Genomic DNA, 18,895 nt, shown 5'->3' with positions numbered 1-18,895 from the left:
AATCTCAAACTTACCTAAAAATGTTTTAAAATCAATTAAAATTTATGTCAAGCAGTGATTGAAATCGTAATGTAACTAGTTAAATATCTAACTGCACCTTTATTCTTTTATCGACACTGTTTGTTTCAATCACTCGTTGTCGACTAATCACTGTAGTTTCGATGATATTAAAGTACGAGGCACACACAGATCTCTCTCCCTTTCGCTGGAACACGACTCGCATGGCATTATATATATAATACCACTATATCACACTATATGGACAGAGTAGCTCTCAGCAATACCGCAACACTACGATCACCGACGAGATATTACTAAAGACTGTCAGCCCTGAGTAAATTTTCGACCTGGCCAAAAGGCCCGGAGGTAATTGAAGTCGATGACAATACTGACCGTTTTTCACACAAAGCCGCTTCTGTCTGTCCGTGTGACTACTCTTACGAAAAAAATACGAAAAAATCTTCAAATTTAGGTGTTTATCCCCAGTTTTTGGGTGTTTACACTCAAAATTGAGGGTTTTTTTCGTAAAAGTACACCATCGACATATAGTACTGGATGGAGGTGGGACCCGATATGATTGGACACAGATTGTAATGATTGGTTCGACCTAGTAATTCATTAGATAATTCTTTTCATCGGTTGGTTGTGTCCAATTGTACCGTAGTCAATCGGGACGCTCCCACTGAACGGAGCATTATTCGCATACCAAAATCGTATTGACAGACGTAAAAAAAAAAATCGTATTGATAGATGTAGAAAAAGACAAGACGATGTAAGTAGGATAACAGTAAAAATATAGGATATAAGAAAAAGGTGAAATATAAAAATGTACGGTCAAATTTCTCGGGGTCGCTAAAGCCCGTAAGGCTGACGGTCTTTTATAGTACCTCGTCGGTGCTACGGTGCAGACAATGCTCGTCTGTCTTTATCTGTTCAATATCAGTGTTCTGTCTGTGTAAAGCGCATGCGTGACATTTGCTCCACCATGAGGTTTGTTCGCGTCGCATGCCCCAACATGTTCCTACTCGCTCCAACGCACTCTGATTGGTTTACGTCATCACGCGGACCAATCAGAATGCGTTGGAGCGAATAGAAGCACTTTAGGGCATGCGACCCGAACAAACCTACAGGGTGTTTACGATAAGTTGTCGGATTGGAAATCCGACTGAACAGTGGTACTCAACCGATCCATTTCAAAAAATTCCTTAGCTTAATCAGATTTTAGTAAAAGCTGTCTCAGCAGTAATCGGATTAGCTTCATAGTGACGTGAGATGATACTTTGTCCTCAAGAGAAATAAAAAGATAAAAGTCGATAGGTACGTAATTATTATTCTAATGATTAGCGCGTATCATTTTCCTTATATATCAATATATGAATAAATGATCTGTTAGACTTTTACTGATATTAAATTAATGAAAAGAAGTATTAGTAATCTCACGTGTAGTAAACATTAACCTATAATAATATTCGATTTATGTTATAATTTCGTATGTAACAAAATAAGAACAGTATAAAATCTGTCAAATTAACATTTCAAACATACTAATTTTAAAATATGTTAAGGACATTTATGCATTTATATACATATAAATATGTAATTTAGATACATATAAATATGTGTGCTTGTGTATGTGTATGTTCATATGTGTAATCTATAATATATATGTAATCTATATCCCTAACAGTACAGATATCCAGGGAACGTCCTGAGTACGTTCTGAGAACGTTCCAATATCCTCAGAATATCCCTGGAACGTTCTCAGAAGTTCTTATGCTGTCTGGGATATATATATATATATATATATATATATATATATATATATATATATATACACAATCTATAAAAATCTATAAATATTCTTTTTATATAATCTTTTTATCTAATTCTTTTTATCTAATTCTTTTTATATAAAAATATAAGTGTGTAAATAATTATAGATTACACATATGAACATACACATATACAAGCACATATATTTATATGTATCTATATATAAATGCATAAATGTCCTTAATATATTTTAAAATTAGTATGTTTGAAATGTTAATTTGACAGATTTTATACTGTTGTATTTTGTTACATATGAAATTATAACATAAATCCAATATTATTATAGGTTAATGTTTACTATACGTGAGATTACTAATACTTCTTTTCATTAATTTAATATCAGTAAAAGTGTAACAGATCATTTATTCATATATTGATATATAAGGAAAATGATACGCGCTAATCATTAGAATAATAATTACGTACCTACCGACTTTTATCTTTTTATTTCTCTTGAGGACAAAGTATCACCTCACGTCGCTATGAAGCTAATCCGATTACTGCTGAGACAGATTTGACTAAAATCTGATTAAGCTAGGGAATTTTTTGAAATGGGTCGGTTGAGTACCACTGTTCAGTCGGATTTCCAATCCGACAACTTATCGTAAACACCCATAGACTACCTGGGATGCGTTCAGAAACATCACTCGGGTGCTCTCCCTCTCTTTTTATCTCACTCTCGTATCTCTCTCACTCGAAAGCAACGGGTGCATCGGATGACGTTTCCGAACGCCATTCTGGAACTAGAGACCCTAAGAACTAGTTCCACTGTAACGTCCGAACTTATTTTGAAACATTAATAATATATTAATATAGATCGGAGGCCGACTTGTCTGATTCAGACATCACTAGATATTTTATACCTATGTTACTAGACGTAAGTACGTGCGCATATGTATATTCGCGCACGTTAAATATTATAGTTAAAATTATAACGCTGAATACTGCGTGTCGTTAGAGAGTCTTAAAATTGATGGATCAACTGTAGATAAGAAAAACCGTAATCGCTCATTGCGATAAGACGTCCCGCTGCTAACATAAACAGGAGCATGAAAACTGAATCTAAACACCACTCAGGACCGACGCGGCGATATCGACGCGGTGACATCATACCGATAGGATGAATTTCTTCCATCTCCATGACTCCATCAGCCAATCAGAAAACGACTCTCAGCGACAAAGCGACATATAAAACGCGCGCATTTGTTGAGAAGGTGATTATTTTTTTCATAATTAGTCTCTGGTAATTTTCGTGTACTTATTTGGAATATATTAGTCGTAAAATCCGACTGTGTTGCAATTACTTTTGCCTACCCTTCATTTTTCGAACGTTGCGAAATCAAAATTTGGAATCGCGGGTCGCATCATCCCGCGCAGCGCCGGAACACCCGAGATTGAGCCAGGAGAATGAGCAGCGCTGATTTCTCGCCAGATTCATCGATCATTTCGCTAGACTCCGGAGACCCAGGGTAAACTCGGTGAAAAGCAGAGTGACCCAAAAGCGGATTCATCACTCTGTTGATTGTCCACGTAAATCACCCATACAGCACAGAAGCTTGCAGCAACATTGCTACAACGTTGCAAGATTACAGTGTAATGTTGCAGAGACTTTGCAGTGACATTAATTTGCAATATTACTTTAGCAATATTGCAGTAATATTTTAAAAAAATATTACGAATATAATATATTTTATTTATTTACTAATTATTTTTGTTACTTATATTTCAAATTCAGTAATGTTTTACATCTATAATACTTATAGAATAGTACTTAGAATAGCACTCGTTAGTGGCAATCATTAATTTGTCTTATTGCATATTTTTTACACTTCTTATACCGTTTTTTTCGGAGAAAATACTTTCTTTAGATTTAATATTCGTACTTGTTTAATTTTGTGGTTTTTTTTTATTTCATTAAAATATTATATTCTTAAACGAAATATCATTTTTTAAAATGATGAAAATAAAACTTTTATTTCGTTCAAGGAAACCATGTCATTTGATGAAACAACACTATTGTTTTAAATAATATTTTTTAAAAGTTTCTCTCAAAATTTAGTAATTCGATTTGTTTATTTTGGATTTTCTTGGATTTTTTAATTTTTTTTTTGTTGGATTAATCATTATAACATTTTGTTAAAAATGTAAAAGTAATTATCAGTGGTTCACTACATTACATCAATATTCATCGCATATCGAATGTTGCATTATTTCAATATCTATCAACAAATTATCCAATAAACAAGTAAAAATTATGTAACTATTATTTGGTGTTTGCTAGATATGTTATAATATACTGTGAACAATATAAGGATATATTATGGGTGTTTACGTTAAATCGAGTACGAGTTAGTTCCACTAGGGTCGAAAAATGTAATAAGCACAACCATCTAGTATCTTCATGGTTTAAGACAACTCAGTACTGCTTTCCGATGCTCGAGTAGAGGTAGTTAGAGTTAGCTAGAATAGCATAGCGGATAATGTGAGCATCAGGTAGTTGATTTTCAAAAAATGTTAGTTATTAATAAGTTTAATCTCATGTAGTATGTTTATACCGAACGTTTAATACGCATATCAATTAATAACTTTATATCTAATTATTTTAATTTCGGCGATGCAATATATTCAATTAATACGATACGTGTTTCTAATTAATATTGCACTACTTCAATATGACGTTGTTTATATACATCGCCGAAATCAAAATAATTTAACATAAAATTACTAATTTGTACGCATATTAAACGATTGGTATAAACATACTATATGAGATTAAACTTATTAATAACTGACATTTTTTGAAAATCAACTACCTAATGCTCACGTTATCCGCTACGCTACTCTAGTTAACTCTAACTAACTCTAATTAACTCTACTCGAGCATCGGAAAGCAGTATTGAGTTGTCTTGAACCATGAAGATACTAGATGGTTGTGCTTATTACATTTTTCGACCCTAGTGGAACTAACTCGTACTCGATTTAACGTAAACACCCTATATAAGCATGAATTGTAAGAACATCGTTGGAGTCATCAGAGTCACCGCGTGCGCGCCGATCGTCAGGTTAAGCAACAGTTTAATGCGGTCAGGACATGGATGGGTGACAGTGGTATACCGCTTGGGATCGAAATTTATCGCAGGAAGGATTCATGAAAGTTTGGAATGTGTTGACAACCTTCGATATCTAGTAGTTTATGAGACATGAGAAAATTAGGAATATAAGTATATTTTTGTAAACATTATGATTTTCTCATTTTTCACCTTCGCATAATAATTCTCAGTAGTATTTGATTACTATCAATATTTAACAGTGATTTTATTATCAGTATTCACCAGAAATTAAGTACTGGCCAAAAATTACTGAATTACTGGTAATATTTAATCACTAATAATTTTTCAGTATTTCTTAGTATGATATTTCTATAAGGGATGCCGCTAGCATTTATTCCTTATTTCTCGGCAACCACGAAAGATATTGATGTTATTTAAAGAGCACTGGTTTTTCACAGTTTATGCTACTGGAATTAATGTTTTATATTAATGCTATTAATATCGTTGCGTTATGTAGAGCATTGAAGTGGGCGTGCTTTTCGGCGTCGCGGTCAGCCCTTATAGAAATATCATACTAAGAATCATTGATAATTACTTATTTTCAGTATTAAAAATACTGAATATGATATTTCTATAAGGGAGGTTCCTGCACATATACACGTACATATGATATTTCGTACGCATATACACGTAAATAAATTTATGACAGTGCGTAAAGAGAAAAGATCATGTGCATGTTGAATGGAATATAAGTTCGTTCGCAATGGTCCATGTTTTTAACCACGCAATTATGCGCTTAACATAATTGCGGACACGAATCGCCAGGAAATGGGCGTAGAATAGACACGCACCGAATCGCTGCTTTACCGGCATTGTCTGAAAATGGGAGTAAGGAACGTAGTCCACCTGAAAAATGGGCGTATCGCACCAGCGTGAAAATCGGTGTCGCCCAAACATATGGCGTGGCCGCACTCAGACTTCTCTCTGGTTCAGCGAGAAAGCTGTTTTGCAACTGTTGTAAAATTCGTGAATCTGACTGGTACATGCTTTTGGATTTAACCAAAATTAAGAGCATATTCCAATCAGATTCACGAATTTTACACAGTTGCAAAGCAGCTTTCTCTGCTGAACGCAGCCATTACATATGTGCATGGCACATTCCCCGGATTCTCGTCGTTGTTCATTCAAATTGTGACGGGACGACGAATGTCAAAGTAGCGTACGTGCCTTTCCTGTGAGAGTCTTGTAGGATTTCCAAAACATCCTTTCCGAGGAAAATTTTGCTCTTAAGTCTATAGTGTATGTAACATGAACTATAAATTTAAAAATAAAATTTTCCTCGAAAAAGATGTTTTGGAATGTAATTTAAGTTAGACTGCCTGAAAAACAATCGATCTCAAGCACGCACGTTTGACTGTAACTGTACTGCAATTCAAATTTGCAGTCGTGCCACTGACGCGGCATTTCTCTCTCACGCAGAGAATTTCAGAATTATAGTTTCAGGAAATAAGTGTTTTTTCTATTGAAGAGCATTTATTTCGTCAATGCACTGTTGGGCTACATCCGCACTGTTTTGCACTACTATACTGTAGGGTGCTTAAGGCTCCTGGGGAGTCGCATCATCCATCTCTTTTTAATGACGTCAGAAGCGAGAAAATGCATGCTAAAAATTCCTGCAAAATACGTCGAGATAAACAGATATATCCACAAAACGACATTTGCGATCGATTAAGTACATCTCTAAAATACTCCGTACACTTTCCTTTTGTTCTAAAAATCAATAGATAATCGGAAAATTAATATGACAAGATAATGAGGAAATTAGGTTAGAAAAGACGATTGCACGTCACATTTATTTTATAATTATCTGTTGATTGTTAGAACAAAAGGAAAGTGTACGGAGTATTTTAGAGATGTACTTAATCGATCGCAAATGTCGTTTTGTGGATATATCTGTTTATCTCGACGTATTTTGCAGGAATTTTTAGCATGCGTTTTCTCGCTTCTGACGTCATTAAAAAGAGATGGATGATGCGACTCCCCAGGAGTCTTAATGATGACATAAAACTTTCGTATGTATATACGTGTAGATTTGCTCAAACTGAACTGAAAAAAAATTTCTCTACTGTTTTGTGAACAACCACACGACATGTTGAGTTATTAATTACAGAAGATAGAAAAATAATCGCATATGACGCGCGGTAAGAGGAGTGCGGTAGAGGTACAGTTCATGCCCGATTGAGATAGACAGATACAAAGATATTCTGTTAATTTTAGCATTATTTTACAGAGATTGTCATGTGGAATAATTATCTATATCTTCTGAATTTTACAATAACTGCGTTCAGCGGAATAAAGCGATCAGTGTTAGAGATTTTTTTATTGGTCCTTACTATTAGACTGCTAAATCTAAAACAATTACAAATTACTCAACTGTTATGCAACCGTTGTATTCGTTGAATGCACCCGATGAACCTATACTGCTTAGAACTATTGAGAAGAATCATATAGTTATAGAAAAAACCTAATTCTGCAATGAGTATTTTTTTATTGGTTCAATAATGCAAGTTTCACTGTATTGCGAATCACGATCATTATTTTCATTGTTTGCGGATAACAAGCTTTATTTCATCAAAATGATATTTTACAAACCAGCATATGTTACTGTGAGTAGTCTCGTATAAATTAATCACTTATTAGAACATTGTTACACAATCATTGTATTATAGTTAACAAATTAATTGTTCAACTAATTAAGATGCAAAGTTAAGTATCCTGTCCAATCTGAGGTTTTAGCGCAAAAACCATTTCCAATATTTTTAACGACATGGTGCTGGTAGTAAAAATATCACATACATACAACTGCACATTCACAAGTCATGTTATATAAAATACTTGATGGAAATTAGACAAGCGACATCCACCACTTTGTAGTTATATACACTTATATACATATGTGTCCATATGTACATACATACATACATATCTCTCTAATTAACAAAAGATGCACATCAGGATAGAAAGCATTCGGAGAAGGATTAAACAGTCTGAATAACTTGAAAAAACATTCTTTTGGCTATTACATGTGCATAAGTTTCCAGAGATTTTATGCACAGCTCATGGCGAAATATCAAATATATTCCTAATGATCCTCTTCCCCTCTTTCTCAATTATTCCAACGTGCACCTCCACACAGATAGATATTATTTTATCTTTGTACAAATACTGCACAAAAAGCAGTATCACAGTGATGTGCACAGATATTCACTGTTAAACAAATGGACTTCAAGTAGTGAGAATAAATTAGGAAGTGTCAATTGCCAACGTTATTATAGCAACATTCTCAAGAGCGTTTTACTTATCCCATAGACCAGCCTCCTTCATACGCGTTTGAAAGTATTTCTCCAAGGAATTGGCACAACGATAATACTCAGTGTCAGGACTGTTATATAATCTACAGTTTGTAAAGATGCGCATCATGTCCGCAATAAACAATTTCTTCGTTACATAGTATTTCGCGTTCAGACGATCGTACATAGTCTTGAGATCTGGAACATAAACAAATTTACCTTTAGTTCTCCCTACGCGTTATGCTCTCGATTGGCTTTTCTTGCAATTGCGCTTGGATTAAACGAGCGAGATTAATATGAGCGAGATTAATATGAGCGATATTAAGACTCTTGGCTATTTGTCGCGGACATGCGCGATTTATAATGTCAGAAATACTTGCAACTTTTACTCCAAGAAGTAATAAATAACTGTGAAATTAACATGGTGAAATCACAAGGTAAGCTAAAAAGAAAGGTGTCATCTTAATTTTACTTATTGATTGTTAGAACAAAAGGATAGTTTTCGGAATATTTTACAAATGTGCTCCATCGATCCTAAGAATTACTTTATAGACATATACTCTTATTTTGGCGTATTTCGCAAAAATTTCGGGCATGCGTTTTCTCGCTTCTGACATTATCGATGAAGAGTTCCGTGGCGAATAGCCAGGAACCTTAATCGAGATATAAATACTTTTCGTGAACTCACCCATAGGATACTTTATGTGATCATAGTAATCCGGAACATCGTTCTTGTCGACAGGTTTGAGAAAGGGCCAGGCTGTACTGTGCTTCTTGACACTGTTGAGAACGCTGTTTAACGAGTTGTACAAAGAATCCGCCATATCCTGGCTGGGGTCTATTGATTCCGGACCTTGCGATCCCTTTGTCAAACCTCTTGTTCTGGTTTGAGCAGAACTTTTCCAACCAGTCTCGTGAATCCCTGGGATAGACTCGATGGGGATACCCTTTACACCCTCCTTGAAACACGTCAAGCCCGGATGCACCTTCGGTATTTCCTGCTGCTTCTGATGAATCAGCTTCTTAACGATTTCCTTTTGCTTCCTGATGACTGATGTGAATTCGGTATACACGATCTTCGCGTTCAGCTCGCAATGCATCAACATCGCGCTTACGTAGTACTTGATGTATCCATTATAAACCGACTTGGGTAGCTTGATGTCTTTGCTAAATCCTTGTTTCTTAAAGTATCCGATAGCGAACTTGTCCGCGAACGTTAAGAAATGCAGTATGTTATTTTTTATGTGATAATCTTTCAGCATGTTCATTAAATGAGTCCCATAGCCTTTCACTTGCTCTTGGCTCGTAACCGCGCAAAAGACTATCTCGGTAAATCCTTGCGTTGGAAACATGCGAAAGCAAATGCCGCCAATCGGCCGCCCACCTTTTATCAAGGCTAACGTCTTGTGCTTCCTGCAAAATAAAGAAAATACAACTCATAATGATTTTCACTAGTTAATTGATAAAAATACTTTAGTACTTACGGATCAAAAACAAATTGGGATATATAATGCTTGGGCATTCTAACTAACTGATGACTAAATATATTGTGCAATCCTATCAGCCAGAGCATAGTTTGTTTAGACACGGGCTGAGTGAGACTGTTCCCAACAACGTGAAACTCTATTATCTTTCTGCTCTCCTCAATTTTAGCGGTTTCATCGCGTGGAACATCAGGTGGGAATACCATATCGGGGCCGCACATATAATTCGGGTTATTGATAGTCGCAACGATCTTTGCGATAGTCTCGTTCGGTAGATCCTCAAAAGCCTCTTCGGTTTTCCGTCTCTTCGAGTCGGAACGCCCTGACTCGGAATGGCAACGCTTCTCGTGAAGCTTCTTTACCCCAGGACTGATATTTATCGTTGTGTAGTTATCCTTTTCATTTAACGTGACGGTGACCTTCTCGAATTCTCCTGCTTTCCTCGCCTGATGTCCCTTCGATTCCAAGGCAGCTTGCAGATGAGGTGGCGGTTGTTGCTTAAATTCGGGATCCCAGATAGGTGAATTGTCGGAATAAACCTCCGTTTCCAACATAGAGAGAAACCTGAAAGAACATATAATCGTTATGACACTTGTGAGACATTCTGAGACGGAGAATTTACAACATACTTGGGGAAATGCGTTAAGACTAGAACCCGCTTCTCTGGCGTTATTTTGTCTCTCTCACTGTGGCACTTGTCAATTAACTGGCTACAAACTGATTTAAATACAGCTTGCATTAGGGTCTTGCCGAAGGCTACAGGAGTGTCGTGATGTTGGAAGGAGTCGCATAACGCGGGTACATGACAAAAGACTAGCCAGCGGGTATAATTAATTTTGTAAGCAGGTGCTCGTTCCACACTGATTGTCCTTTTAGCACTTGGTGCTTCAAAGTTCCAATGATTCAGACAGTGCAAAAACATCTTTGCCATTTCGCACATAGCTTGCCATTCCCTCGGGGAAAGATGACTGAATTTGTACAACACAAAATTCATCACTGCTTTCGCTATACTGGGTTTCTCAAATGGCGGATGTCCTAATGGGCCTTCTATATTCGGTTTTGTCATTGACAAAATAGACTTTCTCAATAAGGTGTACAAATAAAAGTATATTTTCTTAGTATCGTCATCCTCCTCTCTGTGTGTACCCATGAAAAGATTATCAGCATCAATAGCCATACTCAACAATTTATTGAGTTTTTCTTCAGTTTGGCTCTTTAGGTGTGTGATATGATTTTCTAAAGCATGAGCACATGTTTTACATGGGTTCAAAAAATTGATAATTGGTTGTTGCTGAACATCGCTCCTTTGTGACTTGATGATAGGTTGTGCATTTTTCCAGCCGGTACACTTGCACTCAGCTGCTTGGCAAGCGCTATAAGTCGAGAGCTTCAGTAACTTCTTGATTTGTGGCCAATTAAATATTTGCTGCTTGCGTTGTTGTATTCGTAGAAGATTACTCTGTCGACTTCCTTGTTCATGCGATCTTGTCGAATTTGCATCTCTGCTATTACCTGCACTTTGTGATGTACTGCTAACAGATTGACCAGTCTCTTCGGAAGAAACTGTTATTGTATTACGATTCACTTCCTCAGATGCCATGGTCCTAAAAATAAACTTTATCAATCATATTGCAGCTAAAAGTAGGATCGGTACAGAAGTGAATTTGCAACGATTACACACTGCTACAAGAATGAAGTGAATCAATGCATACTTACTGTAAAATATTTTTGAAGTAATTTTATGTTTGTATCAATCGTAATTTAAATTGCAAGGCGATACATTAAATAATTCACTAAAAGCTTTTGTTCCCGATAATTCCCAATGTGATATATAATTGTATTACCTGCTACCAATTAATTATTATTACAAGATATGTATGTATATGTGTTTTTATAATTTCGTTGTATCATATTTGTCATTTATTTCTCTTTGTTATTGTTGCCTACTATCGAACACGTTCCCGATAGGTTAGATCAGTATCACAATATGTTATTCGCACGTTCGAGTTTTTATACCGAAAGTACAGTATTATACTTTATTTTTGTTTTCCGGCTCCTTATTTTTCCGTTTACTATTTCGCGTGTCTCACGACCTCGAATATCTCCTCCTACTTTATTTACAACGAATTTCTCGCGTATCTGACATCTTAACCTCACCGACCGTGTAACATGACGAAAGCGATCGTATCGTCAGGTGTATATACCTTTATAGCCGGAAAAGCGGAAAGTTGATTGGCTGCCGCTGACGGCTGTTCCTCACCACGCGGCACGCATTGCCGCGTTCTGCGTAAGGTATATGGTAACTGCCGACCTCTATTTCGTCCCGATAACATCAAAGTACAGGGCAGGCGTAACCCTTTCTCTCCTCTCCGCTCTGCGCGAGGCACGACCCGTACCGTACATTCCTCGAATTCTCCTTATTGTTCGTTTAAATTGCAAAGAGTCGGCGAACGTGCTACGTAAACACAGTACGTAGGTACTGTACGTATCTCTCCTGAGAGATCCTTTACAGGTTAGAATCAGTCAGCTAGGGAATCAATCGATCACGCGCACGGTCGGCTGTGACCATATTGCAATTCAAATCTGCAATCTGCGCCGACTGAGACGCGGCGCTATTCTCTCTTCCGCACAAGTCCGATATCTTCGCAGATAAGAGCTCTGAGGCATTTATCTCGTTTCGGGGTGATTTCGTCAGAGTTCAGTGAATCAGCTCCGGATTAGCCGCGCACGATTTCGCATTACTGTGCAATCGTGTCTGTGCGTGTCGCAATGGCCACTTGGGACGGTTCGTACCCAGCGGAGGAGGAATCCAACTATTTCGTTTATTCCGGCCAGAACGCGCCCGGCACCGCCGTAGAGTCTTGGCCGTATTTCACCGGCAACTCGACCGGGAACCCCGCGTACCTGCCCGACATTGCCTCAGGGAACTATTTTCCCCCTGCGAGTGGCGGTCAGCATATGTACGAGCAGAACAGGTCTACCTCCGACTCCGGCTTCTATACGAACATTCTGCCGATACCGTCGAACATGGTGCCTTTGGGAAATTCCTATCAGGAACATATACTGCCAAACACTTCCCCAGTGGACGGCGTACCGAACAGTTTGCAGCACTCCGCGAAGGGTGCTCGATTCTTACGCAATGCATCGTCCTCCCGCGACAGTTACAATCGGAGACCTAGGAGTAACCGGATGACCGGTAATTACGCGTCGGAAGGGGATATTCAGTCCAGCATAGTGGTGAACTCGAATCTACACCCCACAGCCAGTGAATTTGTGCCAAATTGCGATGCAAAATTTAGGAAGGACAAGTTTAACAAGAGTGACACTTTTAACAATGCAGGTGGAAGTAACTTCAGTGTGCAGGGTTGTAGGCCAAAATCAGTCGAGGTGTCTTTGCCAGATAACAGATATAACAAGGGTGAAAGACGCTATGACAATAAGAGGAATATGTATTATAAGCAAAGGAGCCCAGAGGATGCACCGTCTATAAGATCCGATTATAAGGATGCCTATAGAACGTATGGTGCAAAGAGTTACAACAAGTTTCAGAATGACAAATATTATAAAAAAAATATTAAAAGACGTCAAACTGACGTGTCATCCGGCATGGAACAGCACGTTGTCAAAAAACCTATCGCAACTGACTCTACCAGCTCGTCCATGTCCAGCAGTCTGGTGGATAAGATCTCGGTTGAAGGGATTCTGGAGGACGACTTCTTGAACATTAACGCGACTAAGGAGGAGACGCTATCACACGAAAACAATGACTCGGAAAGCACGTCGTCGAGAAGCGACATGCAACGGAACGACAAATCCAAGCGATTCAGCAACCACGCCAATACCTTCAACTATCACAAATACAATCCGGACAGGCCCGAACTCGTTGGTAGAATTACGAGAAGATACACGGGTAACAGCAGAAGCGAAAGATACGAGAGCAATTACAAAGGAAAAAAGAATAGCTTCAATAACCAGGCTGGTTCTAGAGGTAACGGTTACGGCAAGAGAAGTGGAAATGAGAAATTGGACGATAGAGACAATAAAGACGGTAACAATGAGGAGATGACGAATCACAAGGAGAAGAAAGTGGAGAATTGGAGGGATAGAACAGAAAGTAACGGGACAACGGCGCATACGCAGAGGAGAAATCTGCAAAAGAAATACGAGATCGGTACTGTATCTCAGGGAGAATTCACACCTCTTAGCAGTTTTGAATATTATTCATTAATATACTTATAAGTCACATTTAAGAGTACTTTGATGAAAGAGCCATAGTCTGTTATTGACCTCCTCAACCATTTCTTTTGATTTTGCTCAAATCACAAACCTGTTATTATAATCGTTATTATATCCTGTTATTACAAATGTTTTAATTTAGTTGTTGCAAATGCAATTGAGTTGTTTTATTTGCAGATGACGACGCGAGTCAGAGAGAGAGATTGACGGAACAGCTGAACAGAGGAGCACTGGAATGTCTCGTTTGTTACGAGCATATCAAGCAAAGCGACTATGTGTGGTCCTGCGCTAACTGTTATCACGTCTTACATCTGAAATGTATCAAAAAATGGGCCAAGTCGTCGCAGATCGGTGAGCAACATCGACCGAGAGCGCGTTTCCCCTTTGAATATCCCGAATTACGAATCTTTACCAGTTTTTCTATTCAGATAAAGGTTGGAGATGCCCGGCTTGCCAAAACGTCAGTTCCGTCGTACCGATGGATTACTATTGCTTCTGCGGGAAAATGAAGATGCCGGAATGGAATCGTCGGGACGTGGCGCATTCGTGCGGCGAAACCTGCGGTCGTAATCTATCGAAGAAGAGCTGCGTGCACAAATGCACTCTGCTCTGCCATCCCGGCTCTTGCCCGCAGTGTGTATCGATGGTGACCAAGTATTGCGGTTGCGGCAGAACCTCGCAGACGCTCCAATGTAGCGCTCACAAACCGCTACTCTGCGACTCAATATGCGGCAAAGATCTACCGTGTGGCAAGCACGTCTGCGAGAGACAATGCCACCAAGGGGAGTGCGGCACTTGCGACAAGACTGTGCAGCAAAGTAATATATCTCGATTACATATTCCAATTGATACAATACAGTACTAATACATCTGATTTAAATGACATACGTTCGATCTGATTTCGTGTAGCATGTTTCTGTGGCAAGAAGACTCAGGAAGTGCCTTGCCGAGCCAATGTTCCGGATACGTATTCCTGTGATAATATCTGTAACAAAAAGCTCGACTGCGGTAAACACAACTGTCGGAAGATCTGTCATCCGGATTCTTGCGAGTCTTGTTCCTTGACGCCCGATAGAGTTACAACCTGTTGTTGCGGTCAGACGCCATTAACGGAGAAGAGAGAGAGTTGTCTAGACCCCGTGCCGACTTGCGACAAGATCTGCTCGAAGCGTCTTAAGTGTGGCCAGCCGAGTAAGTTTTTAGGATTTTATTATCTTACTTTTGAGTCGATGCACCAAAGCATCCCGTTTTCTCGCGCAGGTAATCCGCACACCTGCAAGGCATCGTGTCACACGGGCGAATGCCCAGAATGCGACTTGAGCAGTGATGTCAAGTGTCGATGCGGTAACATGGACCGGGAGATCGCTTGCCGAGATTTGACGAGCAAGGCCGATGACGCACGTTGCGAGAAGCGCTGCAAGAAGAAGAGATCTTGCGGCAAGCACAACTGCAATCAGCTATGTTGCATCGATATCGAGCATATCTGTCCTTTACCGTGCTCGAAGACTCTGAGCTGCGGTCGACACAAGTGTGAACAGAGATGTCACATGGGTGAGATGGGATATAAAATTTATAATTATATTAATAATATAACCTCTGTATGACACATACACACATTACATATATTAAAAGTACATGATAGATATTAAGAGTTACAGTATATTATTTCACTACCGGAATTCATTCGATTTTATGCAGAAATGAATTCTTTTTTTTTCTCTTTAACAGGAAGATGCATGCCTTGTTGGCAAAGCAGCTTCGACGAGCTATATTGCGAGTGTGGTGCTGAGGTGATCTATCCGCCGGTTCCGTGCGGCACAAGGAGACCCGCCTGCAACCGGCCATGCTCTCGTCAGCATGCCTGCGGTCACGAAGTGCTGCACAACTGCCACAGCGAGCCTACGTGCCCGCCGTGCAGCGTACTAACTCAGAGATGGTGTCATGGCAAGCATGAGCTGAGGAAGGCAGTAGCGTGCCACGTGAGCGAGATCTCGTGCGGTCTGCCGTGTAATAAACCGTTGTCGTGCGGCCGGCACAAATGCATTACAATGTGCCACTCTGGGTCCTGCGAGAAACCCGGTCAGCAGTGTATACAACCTTGTGTCATCACGCGAGAATTATGCGGGCATATTTGCGCTGCTCCGTGTCACGATGGCAAGTGCCCGGATACGGCCTGTAAAGAGATGGTTAAAGTACGAACAACTTCCTCTCATTTATGTGTACGATTTATCTCCACCAATTTAAATTTCTATTACTTCCAAAGTAACCGAATAGTGTATCGTCCATTTAAAAGAACCTATCGTAAAACTAATAGTTCAAAATATGTTACATTACAGGTGACATGCCAGTGTGGACATAGAACCATGAGCCGTACTTGTGTCGACAATGCGCGGGAGTATCAGAGAATAGCTAGCAACATATTGGCCAGTAAGATGGCCGACATGCAGCTTGGTCATTCCGTCAATCTAGAGGAAGTCTTCGGACAAGGCGCGAAGAAGCAGAATCAGTTGAAGACTTTGGAATGTAACGATGAGTGCAAAACGATTGAGCGAAATCGAAGATTAGCTTTGGGACTTCAGATCGTCAATCCGGACTTGAGCGGCAAGCTGATGCCGAGATACAGTGATTATATGAAACAGTGGGCCAAGAAGGACCCGCATTTCTGCCAGATAGTCCACGAAAAGCTCACGGAATTGGTGCAGCTTGCGAAAACGTCGAAGCATAAGTCCCGGAGTTATTCGTTCGACAGCATGAACAGAGACAAGCGCCACTTTGTGCACGAGTCATGCGACCACTTCGGCTGCGAGAGTCAGGCGTACGATGAGGAGCCGAAGAGAAACGTAGTCGCGACTGCCGTAAAAGATAAGGTATGAGATCTCGTTCTGTCGAGTTCCTATGTTATTTTTCTGACGAATGCGTTTCGTTGCAGTGTTGGCTACCAAGTTATAGTTTATTGGAGATAGTGCAGAGGGAGAATGGGCAGAGGAAAGTTCCAGGACCGGTACTTAATACTTCTAGGGGAAACAGCTCTACAAAGTAAGATATCTATTTATGCGATTGTCATACAATTATCTTGTGTATTAAAAATTATCAGACAAATTCATGGATAAATAACGCGTATTGTGTGTAGGACTGTCCTACCGGTGAAGAGTCCACAGTTGTCAACTTCTAAAATCCCTGATAAAGAAATAGACTATTTTGATTATCGAGGATAAATCAACAAATCGTCATTAGCATATAAGACGCAGCTGTATAACGTGAAAGTTGTATGATGTGTATGATATTATAAACAATACATATATGAACATTTGGTTTCAATGCTTTTGGAACGTTTCAATGCAGTTTGGAACATAAGTGATGATCTCTAAAGAGAGAAAGCTGGAAATCAATTAAAAACAAATTCTCTCATTAGACTATCGGCTGCGTCCCAAATCGTATCGAGAAACAAGTATCCAGATTGTTTTTAAACCAAATGTACAACTGTAATTATATAATTAATATTATGTGACTTTATAAGTCAGAAGTATAAAATAAAATATAAAATAACGTATCACACATATTATTATCAATTATTTTTGACTTGTTTTGCAAGTATATAAGTTTTGATTAAAACAAGCTCATAAAATTTGTCATATAAGAATTTAAGAGTAACAAGATGTGACGCTTTTGTTGCATCAGCAAAAAATTATAACAAATTGAGAATTATATTATCAGAACAATGTCATTTCAATAATGGTTTAAGATATATTCTTGTTAAAATACTCTCTGAAATGGTATGCTCAAAAAAATGTAATAATATAAAAAGCACAGTCTCTTCAATATATTTCTTGTTGCCAAAAGTGATTGTATTCTTTATTAATCCAAAATTGTGTGTATACTGTAAGATTGTCCTTTAATATCCCAGAAACCTCTATACCAACGTTATTTGTTACGTTGAATATATAGAATACAGTTGCGCGTACATAAAGATTTTCGTCTATATTCAAAAAAAGAAAAGTACATCATGTTTCATTTTTCTTTATTTCTACGTAATTCTCTCCTTTTTCAACAAATCTTTTACATAGTTGATAAGTATCTCTTAAATATAATAACATGATAATACTGACTAGTGTGGTAAAACGAGATAAACAGTAGCGAAGTCTATACTACTTAAAACTATGCTACTGCTACATAAGATGGAGATTTCTCTCTCTCTCTCTCTCTCTCTCTCTCTCTCTCTCTCTCTCTCTATCACGCATAAAATATAGATATACAAAGTACTTAAAAATCAACCAACAGAATAAAGAGATTCTTATTTCTATGTAATATTATTTTTGTTTGGTCAGAGATATATTGCTAAGAATGAAGTCCGTGCTCTGTGTAAGTGCTATTATAATGTAGAATGATATTTTTTATACTTTTGGGCGAAAGATACTTTGAAAATATGTCCATGATATGTTTGAACAAACTTTTGTAGTTAATTAATGATTATGGCAATTAATCTTGATTCAATTGTATATATAATATGTATCGTAATTTACAGCATTACTAGATAGTTATGTCAAGTTACTAGTCATGTTAGGAAATTATTAATTTCTAATTCAGACGTGTGAATGAATTTATGTGTATGTGTGTAAAGAGAGTGTCTATTGAAAATTTTAATAATATATCTTATGTACTGTTTTATATAACTATCAAACCTCTGCGATATATTACGATTTTGCATCAGTAAAAATAGCAATTATGTATATTATATAATATCGGAATTTTTATTGATTTGATTAAAACGGTAGTTATTGTTTATTGTACATCCAATTGTATATAAATATTTGTGTCTATAGTTTTTGGTAGGAGAGTTCCCATTAGAATATATATATACACATACATACATACATATATTATATATATATATATATATATATATATATATATATATATATATATATATATATATATATATATA

The 18,895-nt window shown here is 37.9% G+C and overlaps 2 protein-coding genes across 5 annotated transcripts; one reads left to right on the top strand and one right to left on the bottom strand.

Annotated features, from left to right (window-relative positions):
- Nucleotides 1-7,480: 7,480 nt before the first annotated feature.
- LOC116842883 (histone acetyltransferase KAT2A-like) lies at nucleotides 7,481-12,066 on the bottom strand. 4 transcript variants are annotated; one of them, XM_032812700.1, is made up of 5 exons: nucleotides 11,922-12,066; nucleotides 10,347-11,321; nucleotides 9,718-10,281; nucleotides 8,922-9,646; nucleotides 8,238-8,431 (listed from the first exon to the last, which is right to left on the bottom strand). In XM_032812700.1, exons 2-5 carry the CDS (start codon nucleotides 11,315-11,317, stop codon nucleotides 8,238-8,240), a joined length of 2,454 nt encoding a protein of 817 aa, XP_032668591.1. In that variant the 5' UTR covers nucleotides 11,318-11,321; nucleotides 11,922-12,066. The 4 variants fall into 4 exon arrangements, with proteins under 4 accessions (XP_032668587.1, XP_032668591.1, XP_032668588.1 ...); XM_032812697.1 differs by lacking the exon at nucleotides 11,922-12,066 and adding an exon at nucleotides 11,434-11,911; XM_032812699.1 differs by lacking the exon at nucleotides 11,922-12,066 and adding an exon at nucleotides 11,562-11,911.
- Nucleotides 12,062-17,793, top strand: LOC116842882 (protein shuttle craft). Its single transcript, XM_032812695.1, has 9 exons — nucleotides 12,062-13,888; nucleotides 14,131-14,304; nucleotides 14,382-14,771; nucleotides 14,863-15,144; nucleotides 15,214-15,504; nucleotides 15,682-16,145; nucleotides 16,290-16,820; nucleotides 16,883-16,989; nucleotides 17,084-17,793. Exons 1-9 carry the CDS (start codon nucleotides 12,487-12,489, stop codon nucleotides 17,166-17,168), a joined length of 3,726 nt encoding a protein of 1,241 aa, XP_032668586.1. The 5' UTR covers nucleotides 12,062-12,486; the 3' UTR covers nucleotides 17,169-17,793.
- Nucleotides 17,794-18,895: the final 1,102 nt, after the last annotated feature.

This window comes from Odontomachus brunneus, unplaced genomic scaffold (assembly GCF_010583005.1).
Source record: "Odontomachus brunneus isolate Ranch 3 - 2012 unplaced genomic scaffold, Obru_v1 Obru_scaffold_028, whole genome shotgun sequence".
Classification (NCBI taxonomy): Eukaryota; Metazoa; Arthropoda; class Insecta; order Hymenoptera; family Formicidae; genus Odontomachus; species Odontomachus brunneus.
This window is presented reverse-complemented; position numbering and strand designations above follow the sequence as displayed.